This window comes from Cheilinus undulatus, linkage group 21 (assembly GCF_018320785.1).
Source record: "Cheilinus undulatus linkage group 21, ASM1832078v1, whole genome shotgun sequence".
In the NCBI taxonomy this organism is placed as follows: Eukaryota; Metazoa; Chordata; class Actinopteri; order Labriformes; family Labridae; genus Cheilinus; species Cheilinus undulatus.
Genome location: NC_054885.1, coordinates 12,334,438 through 12,352,114, shown reverse-complemented (window position 1 = coordinate 12,352,114; position 17,677 = coordinate 12,334,438). Strand labels below are relative to the sequence as shown.

Sequence of the window (17,677 nt, the reverse complement as noted above, 5' to 3'; positions counted from 1 at the left end):
TCACTCAGACCTGGCAACCCTGGAAGGGGGTGTCCTTCCAGGAAGTGCTTCCCCTAAACCAGATAGGCACTAAGGAGCATAACTGTGTTACTGTGATGTACAAACCAGATTTTTTTTTATCTGATAGTTTGTGATAATGCAATCAAAGTGATCTTTCTTGAACTTAATACACATAAATCTCTCAATACACTTCAAAGATAAAATCAACCATCATACGACTGTTAACCTTTAATTTAGGAACATAATGGCTACATCAGGCCTTGTGCCAGCGAGTGAATGTTGTGTTATTGACTTTGAATGAAGTAAAGCAGTCTTAGCTGTCAAAAGCCAGTGTGTTTCCTTTAGTTAAACCAAAATCTTACAATCTGTGTTTAGTACAAGCCTGAAAGCTTAACCCTCTGGGACTGTTCAAATATTTGTTACACTTAGGACCTTTAGTGCGTAATATGCGCTCCTCATATTGTCACGATTAATGGGCTTTGACCAATCACGACCACAAGCCTTAAACTGACAAGCATCTGTGACCAAACTTTATCTAAGTCAGTGGTTTTCAACTGGTGTCTCAACATCCTCAATGAGAAACTGCGACCAAAGTTTGCAAAGATTTCAACCACCTTCAATATATTTAATGATGAAAAATGCGCATAAGGTGGAATAAAAGTATGATTAATCAAAGAGACTAAAAAAATATACTCCCATTTTGTCCCCATGATTATGTACATTTTTGTTGTTCCTCAGAGATATTAACTCATTATCATAGGAAAACAAACTTTGTTATCCTGAGTAAACAAGATAAGTTAAAATCTAAAGAAAATGGTCAAAATTTTCTGATCACTCTCGCAAAATGGGTAAAATAAAATGTGAATTTATGTTCACTTAGGGTTTCCATTCATTATAGATTTTTTTTTCTTTTCCAGGGACACACTAGTGACCAGCTGAAAGCAGCTCCACGACCCACTTCTGGATCCTAACCCACTACCTGAGAACCACTGATCTAAATCTCAATATCTAAGACACTGGTTTGTAAGATTTGAATATTTTGTCTTAAGCCGCTGATCCTGTGCTCCTCCGATGGTCCCTATTGCAAAGTCTGGGTGGTAGTCCTCTGATTTCATCGTGTTCATGGCCTTTCATGCAACAGTTTTGATGATGTAATCTGATTGGACAAAAGATTTGTCATTACTGCTGTTACAGTGTATAATAGCATTTCCCAATACACCTCACATTACAGCGAATGCTCTTTGTTTAATCATCACACACATGACAATAGCAACTGTAAATACAGTGCTTGTAAAAAGTATTCACTGTTTACCCCTTTTATTGATTTTATAAATCAATCATAATCAATATAATAACAAAAATAAAATATAACGTTCTTGACAAATAAAAGTTAGAAAAAAACGTTTTTAATGTCAAAGTGAAAACAGATTTCTGCAAGGTAATGTCGATTAAATAAAAAATATGCAATGTAAAATAGGTGACTGCAGAAATATTCACCCCTTTCAAGTCAGTATTTAGCAGAGTCACCTTTGTCTCGCAGTCAGGCTTGCACATCTGGACACTACAATTTTGCTCGATTCTTTTTTGCAAAACTGCCCAAGCTCAGTCAGCTTGTGTGGGTATCTGGTGTGGACAGCCCTTTCCAAGTCCAGAATATGATTGTCCTCCAGGATTTTTAAAGCAATTTTCCTGTGAATTTCTATATCATTCATTATACCCTCTTCCTTTACAAGCCTATCCAGAGCCAGCTGTCAAGAAGCATCCCCACAGCATGATGCTGCCACTACCATGCTTCAGAGAGGGGATGGTATGTTTGTGGTGATGTGCTATGTTTATTGTCTGCCAAACATAGCGTCTTGTCTCATGACCAAAAAGAAACATTTTGGTCTCAGACCAAACAACTTTTTTCCACTTGACCATGGCGTCTCCTACATGCCTTTTGGCAAAGTCTAGTCACCATTTAATGAGTTTTCTTCAACAGTTGCTTTCTCTTTGCCACTCTCCCATAAAGCTTTGACTGGTATAAAACTCAGGCAACAGTTGTATGCAGAGTCTCTCCGATCTCAGCTGCTGAAGCTTGTAACTCCTTCAGAGTAGTCATAGGTGTTTTGGTGGCTTCTCTCACTAGTCTCCTTCTTGCACGTTCATTTAGCTTGTGAGGACAGCCTGATCTAGGTAGACTTACACATGTGCCATATTCTTTCCATTTCTTCCAGAGGTTGTTCAGTGCCTTGTATTTTTTTTTATCCATCCCCTGACTTATACTTTACAATAACTTTTTCTCTAAGTTCCTTGGAGTGTTCTTTTGTCTTCCTGGTGTAATGGTAGCCAGGGAAACTGACTAACCAGTGACTGGATTTGTATACACAGGCGTCTTTATACTACAATCGCTTTAGATACATTCACTGCCCTCAGATGATCTCCATTTCACTAATTGTGAGACTTCTAGCACCAAATGGCTGGACCTCTGTTGAATTAGATCTGTCACTTTAAAGGGGCTGAATAATTATCCGCATCCACATGAATTCAGAGTCTGATAGCATATTACCATGAGCTTGTGGATATAACTCTGAGTGGAGCCTCTTTGTATTAGCAAACAGGGAGGAGGATAATGGAGTCCTCCTGACTGCTGCAGGGACATGGGAATGAAATCAACTGACAGTCAGGCGAAGTTGATAAAGTCATTTCAGGAAAAAAAAAAGATTGTAAAAAAAAGAAATGGTTGATAGTTTCCCATCTCCTTGTGACTAAACACATTATTTCAAAAGTTGTAAATCTGTACGTCTGTAATAGCTTGTGGGAGAATCAGTGAGCATGTGGCAGAGAGATAAAAGAGAGTGCTGACTAGTGCTGACCTATGCACAGCTTGAATAATATTACCAACTAAAATGTGTGTATTCATCAGACAACAACCGGCCCGAGGTGTGCACACTGTAATTGGTCCAGGCTTCCATCCAGATAGCTTAGAGACGATCTATAACTGGAAGAACTCCAAACTCAAGTTGGTGCAGAGCTACTTACAATAGGAGAAACAAAAACTTGGCTGGAAATGTGTGGCTACTGCTGCTGTAAATGTCGTGATAATAATTGCTTTCTGAACAACATATTTATCAAAGGCTGCAATTTTTCCCTATTTAGAGTCGGTTTAGAAATAGTTCTGCCACCTACACAAACACCTTGGACCCCTTTAACTATTCCTTTATTTCCTTATGCAGTTTACGACGGGATACCATCTCCCACACACTCTCCTTTAAAAGGAACCCTGCATATTGATACATGAATATTTCATGAGATTACCAGTAGTGTCTTTCAGCATCACAACCCAAGAGTGGCACCCTATGGAAATGTAGTGTTTCTTTGTACAGCATACATTTAAAAGACTGTAATGTTGATCCAATAAGATCTATATATCTAAATATGCAGGCTTTTCTCTAAAAGATGCAATTTTCCTCATGGCTAGCAAATCTTTCTTCAGTGCCACCTAGTGACAAAATTTTTCAGTTACTAAATCCACCACTGCTATTTTTCTAAAGTGTACTAAAAGTACAGAATAAAGATGAAGACCAAAAATACACAACAATATATCCATCTCTTTTATTTTGTCTGAGGATGAGCAAATAACTGATGGTGCAATCACGGTTCTGGAGGAAACACACAGGAAGTGACGTCACTTTGGCTACGGTAAAGTGGTAGAAGTTACACAGTGCAAAAATGCTTTGCTCTAAGCGTACAATGTGACATATTTTTACACTGTAAATATACACGGCTTATACAATATATTCACAGGTGAAGAGGTACTTTAAGACTTCAAATGAATGTTTGAAATATCTTCATATCAAATTTGTAAAGTCATGCTTGTCACACTAAGTGCTGCAGTAGCCTACGTCACTAGATGAACACAGTCAGTAAAGCATAAGGTAAGCATGGGTGGGTTTCTTTATAGGCTATTGTAGAAAATAACATTTTACAGCATGGCAGTGGTAACGGTCACATATTTTATATGCTTGTATTTGTACCTGTCAGAGTGTAAATTCTCTTTTCCCATGTTGTCTTTTATTTTTTGCAGTTGTATTTCCCATATTCACACAGCCGCCGTTTTCTTAGATATCACACTCAGGATGTAAAGCTCAAAATTGGTTTAATGTTTACTGTTGTAAGTGACATAAATGAAGGGTATCATTAAGTCTTAATAATTTCAACTTTTTTCAGACGATCATCAAAGATAGCGGTTTAACATCTAACTCCTTTTTAGCTATTAGCTTGGAAATGGCTGAATGCTAGCTGGACAGCACTTTGCACAACTAAAATTATGTTAGCTGAGAATGTATGTTCCTTTCATGTTGTGAAACTAAACTTGACAAATTTGTATTGCAATGAAGTTAATATTATCATGTTAACTAAAGCTGTTGAATGCTAACTGATCAATGCCATGATAGCAAAAGCTAGCATTTAAATGCTTTTTTAGCAATGATAGCTTGGTAACAGATGAATGCTAACTGGCTGTAAAACTAAAATTTCAGAGGCTGAAAAACTTTTATTGTGTAATGTAGAGCTTAAAATGTTCTGCCAGGTTTTCTAATTTCTAACATTATCATGTTAGCTTAAGCTGTTGAATGCTAGCTGGATAACACTTTGTACAGCTAAAATTATGTTTTTTCTGTTGTACAGTGAAACTTAATCAATTATAACATGAGATGTTAAATGCTAGCCAAGTAACACTGTTATTTGATAAGTAAATTATAAAACACAATTATATGTGAACTATTGGATTACTGCTATTGCTAGCATAGATTGCTTCTTAGGTATATTAACTTGAAAACTGATGGATGTTAATAACTTTCAGCAACTTCCTTTCTAAAGCAGATATTATCATGTTAGAGTAAGATGTTGAATGCTAGCTTTACAACACTGATCTAAGAAGTCAACTACATTATCGGACAATGGTTGTACAACATCTGATGATAGTTAATGCTATCATTTAACTGCTTTATGTTAGCTTGAAAACAGCTGAAGGCTATCTGGATAACACTTTGTACAAGTAAAATAACTTAAGCTGAAAGTATATATCCCTTTCCTGTTGTGAAGTGAAACTTAATCTTTTTTTTTTTTAAATCAAAATAATACTAAAGTTACCATGTCAGCTTAAGCTAAGATGTTAAATGCTTGCTTTATAGCGCTTTGTTTGTGAGGTATTGGTTGATAAGCAAATGCTAGCATCTCACTGCTTTTCTGTGATTTTTGCTTTTCAACTGCTGAATCATAGCTGGATAGCACGTTATAAAACAAAAGTTATGTTAGCTGATAATATATATACCTTTATTATTGTGACGTATAACTTCAGAAAATGTTTATAACTTTCAGCCACTTCCTTCCAAATGTTAATATTATCCTGTTAGCTTAACCTGTTGAATGCTAGCTGGATAACGCTATGTTTGTGAACTATTGAATGCTTTCTAATATTAGCATTTCACTGCTTTGGTGATGTTAGCTTTGAAACAACTGAATGCTCGCAGGAAAACACTTTGTATGACTAAAATAACATTAGCTAGGAATGTATTCCTTTCATGGTGTTAAGTGGAACTTAAAATGTCACGCCAGTTCCTTTAAAATGCTAATATTGTCATGATAGCTTATGCTGTAAAATGCTAGCTGAGTTATCAAAGATGTCAGTAGCTACTTAAAATGACATAATTTCAGTTATTATCCTCTACCATCAAAATGAACATCACAAAATGTTAGTTTATAGTTGTAAATATCAGTTTTCAGACACTTCATTGCTAATGATGTTCTCAAAAAGAGTGTCTGAGTGCTAACTGTAGCTGTCTAATCATACTAACAGCAGATCAAGTATGATTTTTCAATCATATATATGACTCTATACCCAACAGATTTTTAGGATTTCTTCTCTTAATGATAATTCAGATACCATACATTTATATCACTTGTAACTTGCAGTGAATAGCATTTAAACTTCTCAGCCTGATCCTGATGTCAGAGTAAAATGGCCATCATGTGAACATGGTCAATGAAGGTAGAAGGATGCGATGGTGTACCAGAAATTCCCAAAAGACCTGCTCAAGCAAGAGTTAGAGGAATAAGTAGTGAGGTTGCCTTCAACTCTTTAGGCACTCGTTTATCTGCATGCGGTGTCTTAACATGCCTCTGAGAGTTGAATATATATTTAGATTTTCAAAACATCACTATCAATGTGAGAAAGAGGAGTCTCCATGATGTAGAAAAGGTAGGAAAAGCCCTATGTGAGCTCCAATGTTTCATGAGGTTATGTTGTTTTAATAGCATGCGAAAGCCTGATGTAGCCTATAGGATACTGCCCTTCTGCAGGGCTGTACTCCCACTCACACGCTTTTGATGCTGAGGCACGTTGCTGAATCTACCTTGTCGATAAATGCACTGGATGCATGAACAGTAACAGCTAGCCCAAGCTGCTCCGCAGGGATCTGAGACTGCACACAGTTTCGGTTCAGCCTGACTGTTTTTAGAGCTACTCATGTGCATGATGCTACAGCAGAGGAGGGCTACGAGGAAATGCTGAGTGCCTGCTGCTTTGGATGGATTGCATTTATCTTCTTAGCACAAGGGAACCAATGGATATAACCAAAGTGCAAACACTAATTCCCCTTTACTTCCACTTTCCAAATAAGAAATACACGCCAAAAAAAAAAACCCAAAACAAAAACAAAAACAAAAAAAAAACTGATTTATATGTGACTAATGTCTGCAGTTTACCAACAGCATTAATCAGTGTTTCTGTAAATGTTCCATATTTTCCCCTGGAGGAAAAACTTCAACCCTGACTCCCTGAGCAGAAACCAACCAAATGTTAATGAAAACATTTTACCATCACTCATGAAATATCAGAACAACATTGTGTGTTTCAGTTCCAAAGGTGCACGATTAAGACTAAAATCTCTACCCACTTTTTCACATCAATGTGCAAAACTTCTAGAACACAATATCTTCATTTCTTACATTTTCCATGTTATTATTTTATATTTAATTGGTCTCTATTAATCAAACCAATTTCTTTAGTTCAAACTAATTCAAACTGAATGACAGAAATGGCACTTTATGTAGATAATATAACTATATTTTTAAATCTAGTCAAAATTTATTAATAAAGTAATATATAGACATTTCTTTCAGTCTTTCAATGACAAACTTCTGCAGACATGAGTCCTGAAGCTCATGATGATACCGTCTGCTCAGGCATATCCTTTTTGCTTTTTGATATGATGATTCCAACTTGCAGCAGTGCAGTCTGAATGTAGAGAGAAGTATTCTTCCTTTGCAGTGATGAAACAGGGTCTGTTTAGCAGCAGTTGATGTCCATGTACATGCTCATGAACAGGGATCGAGCTCTGGCTTCTGAAGATGAACAATGTATCCCTTCCTTTTGGATTCGACCTACATGTTTTGAATATTTTGTCTCCCACATGCTTTTCTGGTCCACGTCCAGCTTTCTCAGTAATCAGTCGCTTATGTCGTAACCTTCTCGGAAAAGAGACTTCTGGTCCAAGCTTTTGTTTTCCTTAGAAATGTCAGAGCCAGAGCAGGAAATCTTGATTGGATTTAAGTAATGTGAGGTGATATTTTGGCCTTTTGAAGACTCAAAGCAAAGATGAAAAGCTGAACTGCTTTTCTTTTGGCGTGGCCTTGTCACTGTAGCTGGCATCCTCGGCAGTCGTCCTCAGGCTCGGTGTTGTCAGAAGAGTAGGAGCTCTCCTCACTCACTGTCAAATTCAACAAAGTCATATTAGAAAGAAGGAGAGTATAGGATTAGATTAGTAAACTTCAGAGGCCTATTTAACACTCAGCACAAAGCAGATAACAAGGCAGCTTTGGTGTAGTTGCATGATGATAGATTTAAGTTTAATGCTGCGCTCATTTTATTTGACTACCTAATTCACTGGGGTGCACCAGAGGCCTGTCAGTCTCACTGTGAGGTGTGGTCAGTGGCACTGGTGAGAGCAGGAAGTGACTACTCCATTGGCCTCCATGGTCAATGAAAACCTGATGTAAGTTACTAGCAAGATACTTTCCTACTTTTAGAGTCTGCAATGCATTTTATGCATCTTTCATTCTGCATGCTTCATATGTAGGGCCAAACTTCCACACACTTCCACACCTCATTGAAATGCTGGCACAATTCTGATTAACAGTCAAATGTTGATGGAATGTCAGAGGACTGGGACATGGTAAGCTTTCCCCTCGTCTCCTTACATATTTTTACTGCTTTTGAAGTTAAGCAGGTCGCTGCAGCACGTACAGATTTAACCTTTGCATCATCATCTTCTCACACAGTCACCTGTGTAGTCCTCAAACACAGGTGACGAGTGTAAGAAGAAAGTTAATGAGCTTATTTTCTACCCAAGCTTGCTCTATAAAAAAGCAATAATCAGCACTAAAAAGCAGTACACTTTACTGGAGATGCACCTGGCTTTTAAAGCAGATGGCACCATACTATTTATTATTTTTTTGCCTGAAACACTTCTATGAATGAACATTGTTAATCCCAAAAACTCCACAAAATGAATTAATTTTAGCTGGTAGTACTACAAGTCATAGGATTCATAAATTAAACAAGGTTAATGTTTTTGTGATACTGAACGCTGTTTGTTCAAATTGCACAGCAAAAGGGACAAGAGCTAAAATGAGCAAAAGCTATAACTTCTAGGGATGCATGATATTATATGCATAACATCAATATCGACAGATAATAGCTCATAAAGTAAATTATCAGTACTGGCCGACTTATCACCAGTGTCGAGTGTGCATTTCAAAGAAAATAATATTTAAAATCCATTTACAAGAAATGTCAGAGGTTGGTGAAGATGTCATCATAAAAAGGATCATATCACCCCAGTCTCTTCACTGGCTTCCCATACAGTACAGGATTGATTTTAAGGTTTCTACTACTTCCAGGCCCCTCAGATCCACAGACATTGAACTTCTGGCTGTCCCTCATTCCAATCATAAACTTAGAGGTGACTGCGCTTTTGCAGTAAAAGCCTCTCAACTATAGAACAGCCTCCAATCCTCAATCAAGTCTGCCTCCTTTGTTGACTGTTTTAAGTCCTGTCTCAAAACGTATCTCTACAGTTTGGCTTTTGTGTCCGAAGCCCAGTGACCTGGTCTTAATATTTAATATTATTTTAATATAATTCATATATTTGTTTTAATTGTTTCGTCATTGTAATAATTATCCTCACTGTTTTTAGTTTTATGTGTGTGCATCTTGACTATTCTGTGACTTCATGTCTTGTACAGCACTTTGGTCAGCTGTTGCTGTTTTTAAATGTGCTTTATAAATAAATTTGATTGATTGATCATTGCTGTGGACATGGCCGCCATGATGAGTGCAATGAACGCAATCCTTTGATCGAGGTGCTGAACCAACATCACTTTTTAACATCGCATACAAAGAATGCAAAAAGAGGAGGTACTCTAGGAACTACACGTTGCCAGATTCATCGTTCGATGGCTGCGCCTGGCCCATGTATTTAAAACACAAAAACATTGTGTATGCACTGTCACTCAGCAACCAAGGTCAAGCTCAACGGCATTTTTACGTACGAGTCTTTTCACCACTAGTAAAATGCCAAGAGACTACTAGTGGTTTTCTTGGGACATCTACAGCACTACCAGGGGCTCATGGCAACTCCATTACATGCCTGAACGGTACCCTAGCCTGTGCTTACTCCCCACATCCACCCCTTCTTCCCTAAAGGTGTGGACTTCGTTATTTTTTCAGCAGGTTATTTTTCCATACCCCTGGTAATATGCAAAGACATCCAGAGCACGACCAGGGTTGTGTCAATCCTCCTTCCCACTCGATGGTTCCCTCAGGCAGCTTACTCGCCATTGTACGCCTTATTTCAGCCTCAATTTTTGGCCAAAACATGCCAAAAATGTCTGCACAGTACTGTAATTCTGAGTTTGTTTGCTTTGCTTATTCTTTTGATGCAACACATCTGCTTCATGTATAAGAACTATGTTAATGTAATCATGGCTATCACACAAATGAAAAAATTTAATTCAGCCAGGGCCACTGACATTGCAGCTCAGAAGGAAATATGATAAGGACAAAAACTGTGACTTACACCACTCAGTCTGAATGGGGAGGAAAGCCTTGTCTCCGTTCTCTCTGATCATCTCCTCTATCTTGTCCAGGAGGACTGACACGCTTCTGTCCTTGCCAGGAGTCTTACTGTCCAGGACGTGGTAATAGTTCCCACAATATTCGAGAAGTCTTTGTAGCTCCCGTCCGCCTCTAAGAATGTGCTCCTCGATTGGCGTGCGACCCAGCCAATCACCACAGCTGAAGAGCACCATGGTGTGGAGGCACGCGCTGTCACCAAACAGAGTCTCTATGTGAGCCAGGAGCGTCCTCCTCTTCCTGGCAGTGAGGGACGAGACGACGGGGAGGACGAGCAGCAGGGTGTGGGGTCCAGGGCGCAGAAGGGCGGCTCCGCGCTGGGACTCCTGGCGGATACGCTTCGGTGTTCGTCTCACTGAGAACCAATCCCAGCCGGGGGTGTCGACGATGGTGACCCGACGACCTGATACGAGCGCCTGCCTTCGAAGGCACAGCTCCGTCTCCTGACCTGACTCAAAGTACCGACGACCCAGGATGGAGTTCCCCACTGAGCTTTTTCCAACACCCTTCCATCCCAACAAGAGCAATCTCAACTCTTAAAATACAGAAAGACAAAGAGAAAAGAAAATAGATAAGAGAAAGAGAATTACATTTTTCATTTAGCAGCATGTTGGAAGCTCAGTGCTGGTTTCCTTTAGCTCTTCATTATGTTTTAAGTCAAATAAATGTATGGAATCTAAGGACTGATTGTTCCCAACTCTTCGAATTAAAAGCAACCGTCAAAAAATCAATTGTAACATATTGTTTAAACTGAAATATGACTATTTTTTGTTTGAATCTCCTTTGTTTGGCATGCTTCTTTTCAGGATATGGTTGAATAAATTCATTCAGCTTGCACCCTGAAACAGAAGCAGTATGACATAACATTTGAGCATTTTGCCCTCAGCATGATGTCAGAGGAAACAGCCATTGTGTAAATGTGGTAAATGGAAAACTGCAGGGATTTAAAGCAAAGAAAGGGAAAATCAGCATTATTGATTGATGATGAGTAAGCTATTTCCTGGAACACCAGTTGTGGAATTTCCCCAAAAACAGCATTAATGCATTACTGACATATTCGCACTAACACAAATGCGCACACAGCTGCTCCCTCATACCTCTGGGAGGTCCTCCGATCATCTGCTCCCTCTGTCGAGTGTGCTCCTCCATCCTCATCCTCTCCTCCTCCAGAGCTCTCCTGGCCTGCTCCTCTTCGAGCAAAATCAGCTCATTCACCTCGAAGTACCATCCTGCATGACGATGAATTATTCATTTTCAATCAAGCCAAAACACAGTCTGTATATTCATTAAAAATTCAAGCATCATGATATTAAAACTGCAGATGTGATGCTTTACATAACGTAGTGGGTTATGTGAAAACAAACCTTGGTTGTCAGTGATCAACTCCTCCACTTTTTCCATCAGTTCAGGCACCTGTGTGTTGTCTTCCGTCTCTTTCCGAGTGTTGTCAAAGGCATGGTACCTGCAAGTGGAAAAAAACAAATTTTCAAAAGAGCACAACATCAATTTCATTTATTTAACCTTTAGTTAGACAAAGAGACCTCTTAATGTTACTCATCATGCAGAGACAGGCTGTGAAAACAGTTATATAATGTCTCCTATGCCTCTGAAGGGAGCGAGCTTAACAACATTAAATTGAGTAACCCTGAAGTTGTCACGGTTATGTCATCAGGAGCAGCTTAGGCTTAAGACATGCTAATTCTAACAGAATGTGTGATACTATGGAAAATGTAGACATTTGGGAGCTTAATTCATAATTCACCAACATGGCGGCCGATTCCCTCTGACAGCATGGTCAAGGTGGGAAGCTGAAATGTTTTGATAAGGCTGTAATACTAACTTCAGTGTTATATGTTGTATACAAGAAAGAAAGCTAATATATCATTATAATCCCAAGCTCCTAAATTGACCAGCATATGAGATGATAATAGTGAAACATGGAGGACCAAAAGGAATTGAGATGTGCGCTGAAAAAATTAATAATAATACCACACATCTACTTTATTATGCTGTTCAAGCATAGGTCTTCAGTCTCAACTATATACTTATAAAATTACTTTTCTTGAGGCAATTTATCATATCTAACAAAACTCCCTCTTCAGCAATGGTAGATTTCATTTCACATTTAGTCCTCTGGTAGACCTAACTATGATTTGGACATTGTTTGCACAGTTACCCATCAAACAGTTTTTTTCTTTAGTAAAATTTCCCTTTGATAACTCAGGCGTGGTTAGCAGCGATGTGGTTTTCCTGTGAAACTGCAGTGTTTTTAAGTGTCTGAGTCACAGGAACACGATGAACTTCAAAAAACTGTTATGTTTCCATGACGTCTAAGTTGATCGACAACTAAAAAACGATGAAAAAAGAAAATGTAAAGTAGGCTACAATAAACACTTTTTAATAGGTATTGCAGTCCGCTTCAAGGACAGGAGCCTCCAAACACGGGGCGTGCAGACAATACCTGAATCCCACAAAAACTATACATTTACATTTAAGGTTTTAATATTGAAACAACTACAAACACCACATAAATTGAAAACTCCGGCAGCATAGACATCAAATGTTTGAATCCAACAAATTTTAAGCTATCATTAGAGTTCACTCATTTGTTGGACATTTTTTAGTTCGCCAGTCATAGGCTACGCTGCATTTTTGCATTCTTCTTAGTGTGAACACATTCTGCACACTTGTGCACTCAAAATATCAAGTTTTTTACTACAAAAGTATGTGATTCTGAACACAACTTGGGCATCAGCGATTAGTATCATTAGTGAGGAATTAGAGCTATCTTCAGTCATAGCTAGAAGCTAGATAACATGAGTTGTAGGGAATGTAAATGTTGCTAACATGAGTTTTAGCTGACATTATTCAAAACTCAAAGCATTATCAAGGTGTTAGCAAGGATTTCCAATCCTGTGACTCTAAAAAATTAATTTTAGCCAGGAAGCAGTTATGTATTTCTGCTAACAGTTAAGGGGTTACTACATATTTAGAGTTCACTAACATCAGTGCAAATTCAAAATTAGTAATAGCTAATAGAGTTTTCAGTGCAGGTGTTAGCTATCATGAGTTTTAGATTAGATAAGCATTGGCCAAGAGTTAGCTAGGAATTTACCTTCCCATTCAATCTGCCAGTGCAAAGAAATGTTATTGAAGCAAGTAAGTGGTTGAATGCTGGTGCTACGTATTTCTAACAGTAACAAAGGGGTTAGTATGTTAAAGATAGCTTACATCAATGCTAGCTAGGAATTATTGTTATATGAGTTTAAGAGTTGGCTTGATGTTGCTAGAAATTTTGCTTGCTTCCTTTCCTTTAACCCCACAACAATGTAATTTTAGCGTGAAGGTGACTGATTGCTAACCTTGCAAATCAGACGGATAGGCCAGATTCCATGTCTGTCATCAGGCAACTCCATCTTGCAAAGCTCCAATCTAAAATGACTGTGCCAGGACCAATCTGTGTTATTTTAGGACAACAAAACGGTAGCCCAGGTGGGGTTTAGTTGTACTGGAAGCTATTACCAGTAGCTGCCACAAGTATGATGTTTTGCTCGGATATAGCCATAGTACTGCAACAGTCTTATCAGAACCTAGCAACATTTCTTTATTATATAAAAAGCAACGAACTGACAGAGAAGATGTTTCATCCTTCTCCCAACCTGCTTTGGCATGATATTGTGATAATTACAGTGGTGTTCAGTTGTGTTGTGTGAACCGGCTCAGCTGTAGCTACAGTACATTCACATTTTTTATTAGAACTTGGCCACATTTCTTCATGAAAGCAAGAGCAAATATCCACACTGAAGCCTCTCTTGGCAGAAAATATGTTTTTGCACATCTTCCGACCTGCCACGTAATGAATTTTATCCACCAACTACCCTCACTGTTCTTTAATACGGCATTGTCTGTCTGTTGAGCTCAGGTTACCTGCCAGAACTGCCTACTTCCTCATTTTGTCTTGACAGACACAGCTTTCTAGTCACCTTGCAAGAATTTTCTTACAAGTCCCACCCTTCCCACATGACTTGTATCGTAGTTTCCCAGATTAATGTAATTATATTTATGCAGTGGATTTATGAAACAGTCTATCTGGCATGTCAGGTTAGTTGATTTCTAGTGTAATGTATTTTCTAACAATAGCTTAAGGGTTATTTCATTGTTAAAGTTCGTGAACATCAGTGTTAGATAGGAAATGCTAACATTAGTTTTAGCTATCATAAGTATAAGTTAAGTGTTAGCTAGGAATTTTCCCGACCTATCCAACCCAAAAATATAACTTTTGCGAGGAATGGGGTTGAATGCTAGTTTTATAAAAATAGCTTCATACTATTATATATATTCTAACCTATGTAAACATCAGTGTTAGTGAGTACCCTGATTAGTGATAGCTAACGTAAACTTTTAATAGCACAAATTTTAGCAAAGAGTTGGCTAGGAGTAGCTAGGAGTGAATTTTCGGCCCATGTTACACATTTTCTACCAGTGGCTATGAGATTATCTCATATCACTACCCTCAGGACATAACCTCATTTATCAAAATTGCAATTTTTCAGGGAAAGAAAATTACATTTGTTTTCAAACAATTTGCAATAAATGGCTATAGTACGCATATTTGTTGCATTTTATTGGTATAACAATTGTAAATCCCACTGACATTTGTAAAAGGTGATCAATAGCTCTAATTTAGGAAAACAAAAATCAAAATGGAGACAAGAGGTTATAGCCCAAAGCTAGTATTATGTTGTCTTAACCCAATGTCTCTCCAGATTTTCAGTATAGTCTTTATAAATAGTGATCAACCAGTATTCTTGTGAAGCACTGTCAGTCTCAGAGGTTGGCTCTTAAGTGGCCGAATGCATCTTTAGCTGTTATTTAAAAGAAATTAATTTCTTCAACATGTTTTCTTTCTCTTACTATATAGGAAAGCTGAAGAGACAGAAAAACAAAAGCAAATTCTATCTGCTCTGCAAACTGGGCTAAACCAGTACCCCACATATGTTGTTTTAGATGAAATTTGGCCCCAAGGACCTCCAGATTACCTCAATCTATTGATTTCTCAATTTATGATTGATCAGTTTTCTTCTTGTAATCATATTTGTAGCTCAGGCGTGATTGACTACTGACAAAAAACTGCTCTCTAATGGTGTTGCATCTGTTGTTACTTGAAAAAGTTTTTCCATTTACCTCTCTCTCATTAGTTACTAATACATAATAAAGTTTCACAGTAACAACTTGACTTTGCGGCAGCCTTTCAACAGTGTTAAAAAATAGAACCAACCACACTCATCTTGACTTCAGAGGAAAAAAGAACAAACTGGATTGAAGTGTTGCTGCATTGTGTAATTATTTATGGTTGTTTCAGCTGGACCAAGACCTGAATCAAACATGTTTCTTTGTTTAAAGCTTTTTCAAAACCAAAAATAAAGAAGAAAAGAGACATTATACCTGCTTCCACATCTCTCCACCAGCCACTGTAGGGACTCTCCCGTGTTCGCGATGTGCTCCTCAATGAAGACCCCTTTAGGCAGCTTGTCCACCCCTGTAAAAACAACCATGGAGTACCTCCAGGTCCCTCCACCCAGGGCCCCCAGCTGGTCCTCTGCAGCCCTCCTGTGTACGTCGGTGAAGGGCTGGGTAACCGACACCACCAGTAGGATGGCGTGGGGTCCAGGAGGGCAGAGGATGGCTCCCATGCATGGACCCTCGCTGTCAAGGCTTGGCGGGGGCTGTGGCGGAGTGTCTGACTCTGCGCCGGCGTTGTCGTTGTTGTTGTCAGCTTCTGCGTTGTTGTCCGTGTCACTGGGGATGGCCCATGGCGGGGTGTCGACCACAGTGACCCGCCGTCCGTAGATTTCGGTCTGCCCCACGTTGCTGTGAGTGGTCTCTGTCCCAGCGTCGAAGACCTCGTCCCCAAGGATGGTGTTGGCGGTGGAGGTCTTTCCAGACTGGGGGCCTCCCAGGAGCAGAAGTCTGCGCTCGGGAGGGTGTCGGCCCCTGGAGTCCCCTGATGAAACAATGAAAGATTAGCCTTTGAGTTTCCCAGGACTCCCTGAAGGAAACTGCTTGTAACTTTTCTCTGCTTTCATCTCATGTCTCTTAAGAACTGTCTCATCACTAAAGTGCTTTAGAGCATCTTTCAACCTCCTCTTCTGATGCACTCCTCTTCCATCACTCCTCATGTTTCCTTCTTATCAGAGCTCTCTGCTACCTTATGCTTTCCCTTTCATTCTTCCCTCGTCCTCCAAACACATCTCCCCTTTGTTTTCCTCTGTCCTTAAGCTTCGGAAAAAAACAGGTCAGATAGGAGGAACCTGGACTCTCTCCAGGGAGAAGGGCATGTGGACAGAATATGATTTACTCTCAGCGAAAGTTACACAATGAGGGTAAATGTTTTCATAAATGACACTGCTGAGGAGCATAAATATTCAGTAGACGAAAGTAGAACGGTGCCTGCTCTGCTCTGGTGATGAGATGTTAGAACACAGAGGGAGGAGAAGGAAGTTTTAGTGATTTATCACTGCTATACTGCTTACTCTCCATGTGAGCTGCTAAACATAGGAAGTGGACTTAAGCAACAGTTTCTCAGTAATGTGAATATTGGATTCGGACATTGGACAACAGACTTGACACTAGATGGATGAACCTGATGTGAGGTGTGCAGTAAAGGATGAAAAAAAGCACTTACCAGTGTCAGAGGCAGAGGACACAGCAGCCATCTTGTGTGTAGAACCTCTGGCTTCCTCCTCCTCACCCCCCCTCCTCCTTCTCCTTCTCGCCTCCACGGTGGATTCCTGTTCTTGCCTCCTTCAGAAAGCAACGGGTCCTGGGTGGCGTGCGAAAGGCTGGCGGCTCGAATGCTCCCTGCCTCTCTCTTTCACTCTCATTCTACTGCAGTGTAACTCGCTCTGTCTTCTGTTCCCCGTGTCGACCCCCTGCCTCACTTTCTCTCCTCATACCTCCCCAGACATTCAACTTCTCCCCCCTTCTTTTATATTTAATCTATTATCCTCCACACCCCACTAACCCCACTGTGGCTCTTCTGCGTCCTCCTGCTTCTCCTCGACGTCTTCAAGTGCCCCTTCTTCTTGTGTTATTTATCAGAGAAGGAAGATTGTGCAATGCAGGAGGCTGGAAGGCAAATCCACCCCTCCTGCAGCAGCTCCAGGAAGATGTCTTGTCATTTTTTTAAGGCAAAACAGAGGAAGCTGTTCCTCCCACTTGCTCGTATCACACAGCAGCAGCAGCAGTGTGGCACTGTATGCAGACTGCAGTCAGGAGGACAGATAGAAAGATGGATAGACAGAGAGGGAGAGAAAGAGAGAGAGAGGGAGCACTCTCTCTCTGTTTACAGCTGGATGTATTCCCCAGATGCTGCATCACGCACAAACACAACTATTTATATGACGCCTGTAGACATAGAAACATTGTTAGGCACAGAGGGGATATATACTGCCTGAATAAATTCAATTATTCATATAGGGCATGCAGCCACTGCTTACA

General features: G+C 39.5%; 1 protein-coding gene across 1 annotated transcript; it reads right to left on the bottom strand.

Annotated features, from left to right (window-relative positions):
- Positions 1-3,590: 3,590 nt before the first annotated feature.
- On the bottom strand, positions 3,591-17,144 carry si:dkey-110g7.8 (GTPase IMAP family member 8). The gene is made up of 6 exons (XM_041777988.1): positions 16,863-17,144; positions 15,623-16,181; positions 11,542-11,639; positions 11,275-11,406; positions 10,122-10,712; positions 3,591-7,751 (listed from the first exon to the last, which is right to left on the bottom strand). The coding sequence occupies exons 1-6, from the start codon at positions 16,891-16,893 to the stop codon at positions 7,678-7,680; spliced, it is 1,485 nt and encodes a 494-aa protein (XP_041633922.1). The 5' UTR covers positions 16,894-17,144; the 3' UTR covers positions 3,591-7,677.
- Between the last annotated feature and the right edge of the window lie 533 nt (positions 17,145-17,677).

Bases quoted from the DNA above. Each gene is read 5' to 3' on its own strand.
- si:dkey-110g7.8 (XM_041777988.1), bottom strand. From the start codon at position 16,893: ATGGCTGCTGTGTCCTCTGCCTCTGACACTG. The intron at 16,182-16,862 runs GTAAGTGCTTTT...TTGTTTCATCAG, and splicing joins GTCCTCTGCCTCTGACACTG to GGGACTCCAGGGGCCGACAC. The intron at 11,407-11,541 runs GTTTGTTTTCAC...ATCGTCATGCAG, and splicing joins GTTGATCACTGACAACCAAG to GATGGTACTTCGAGGTGAAT.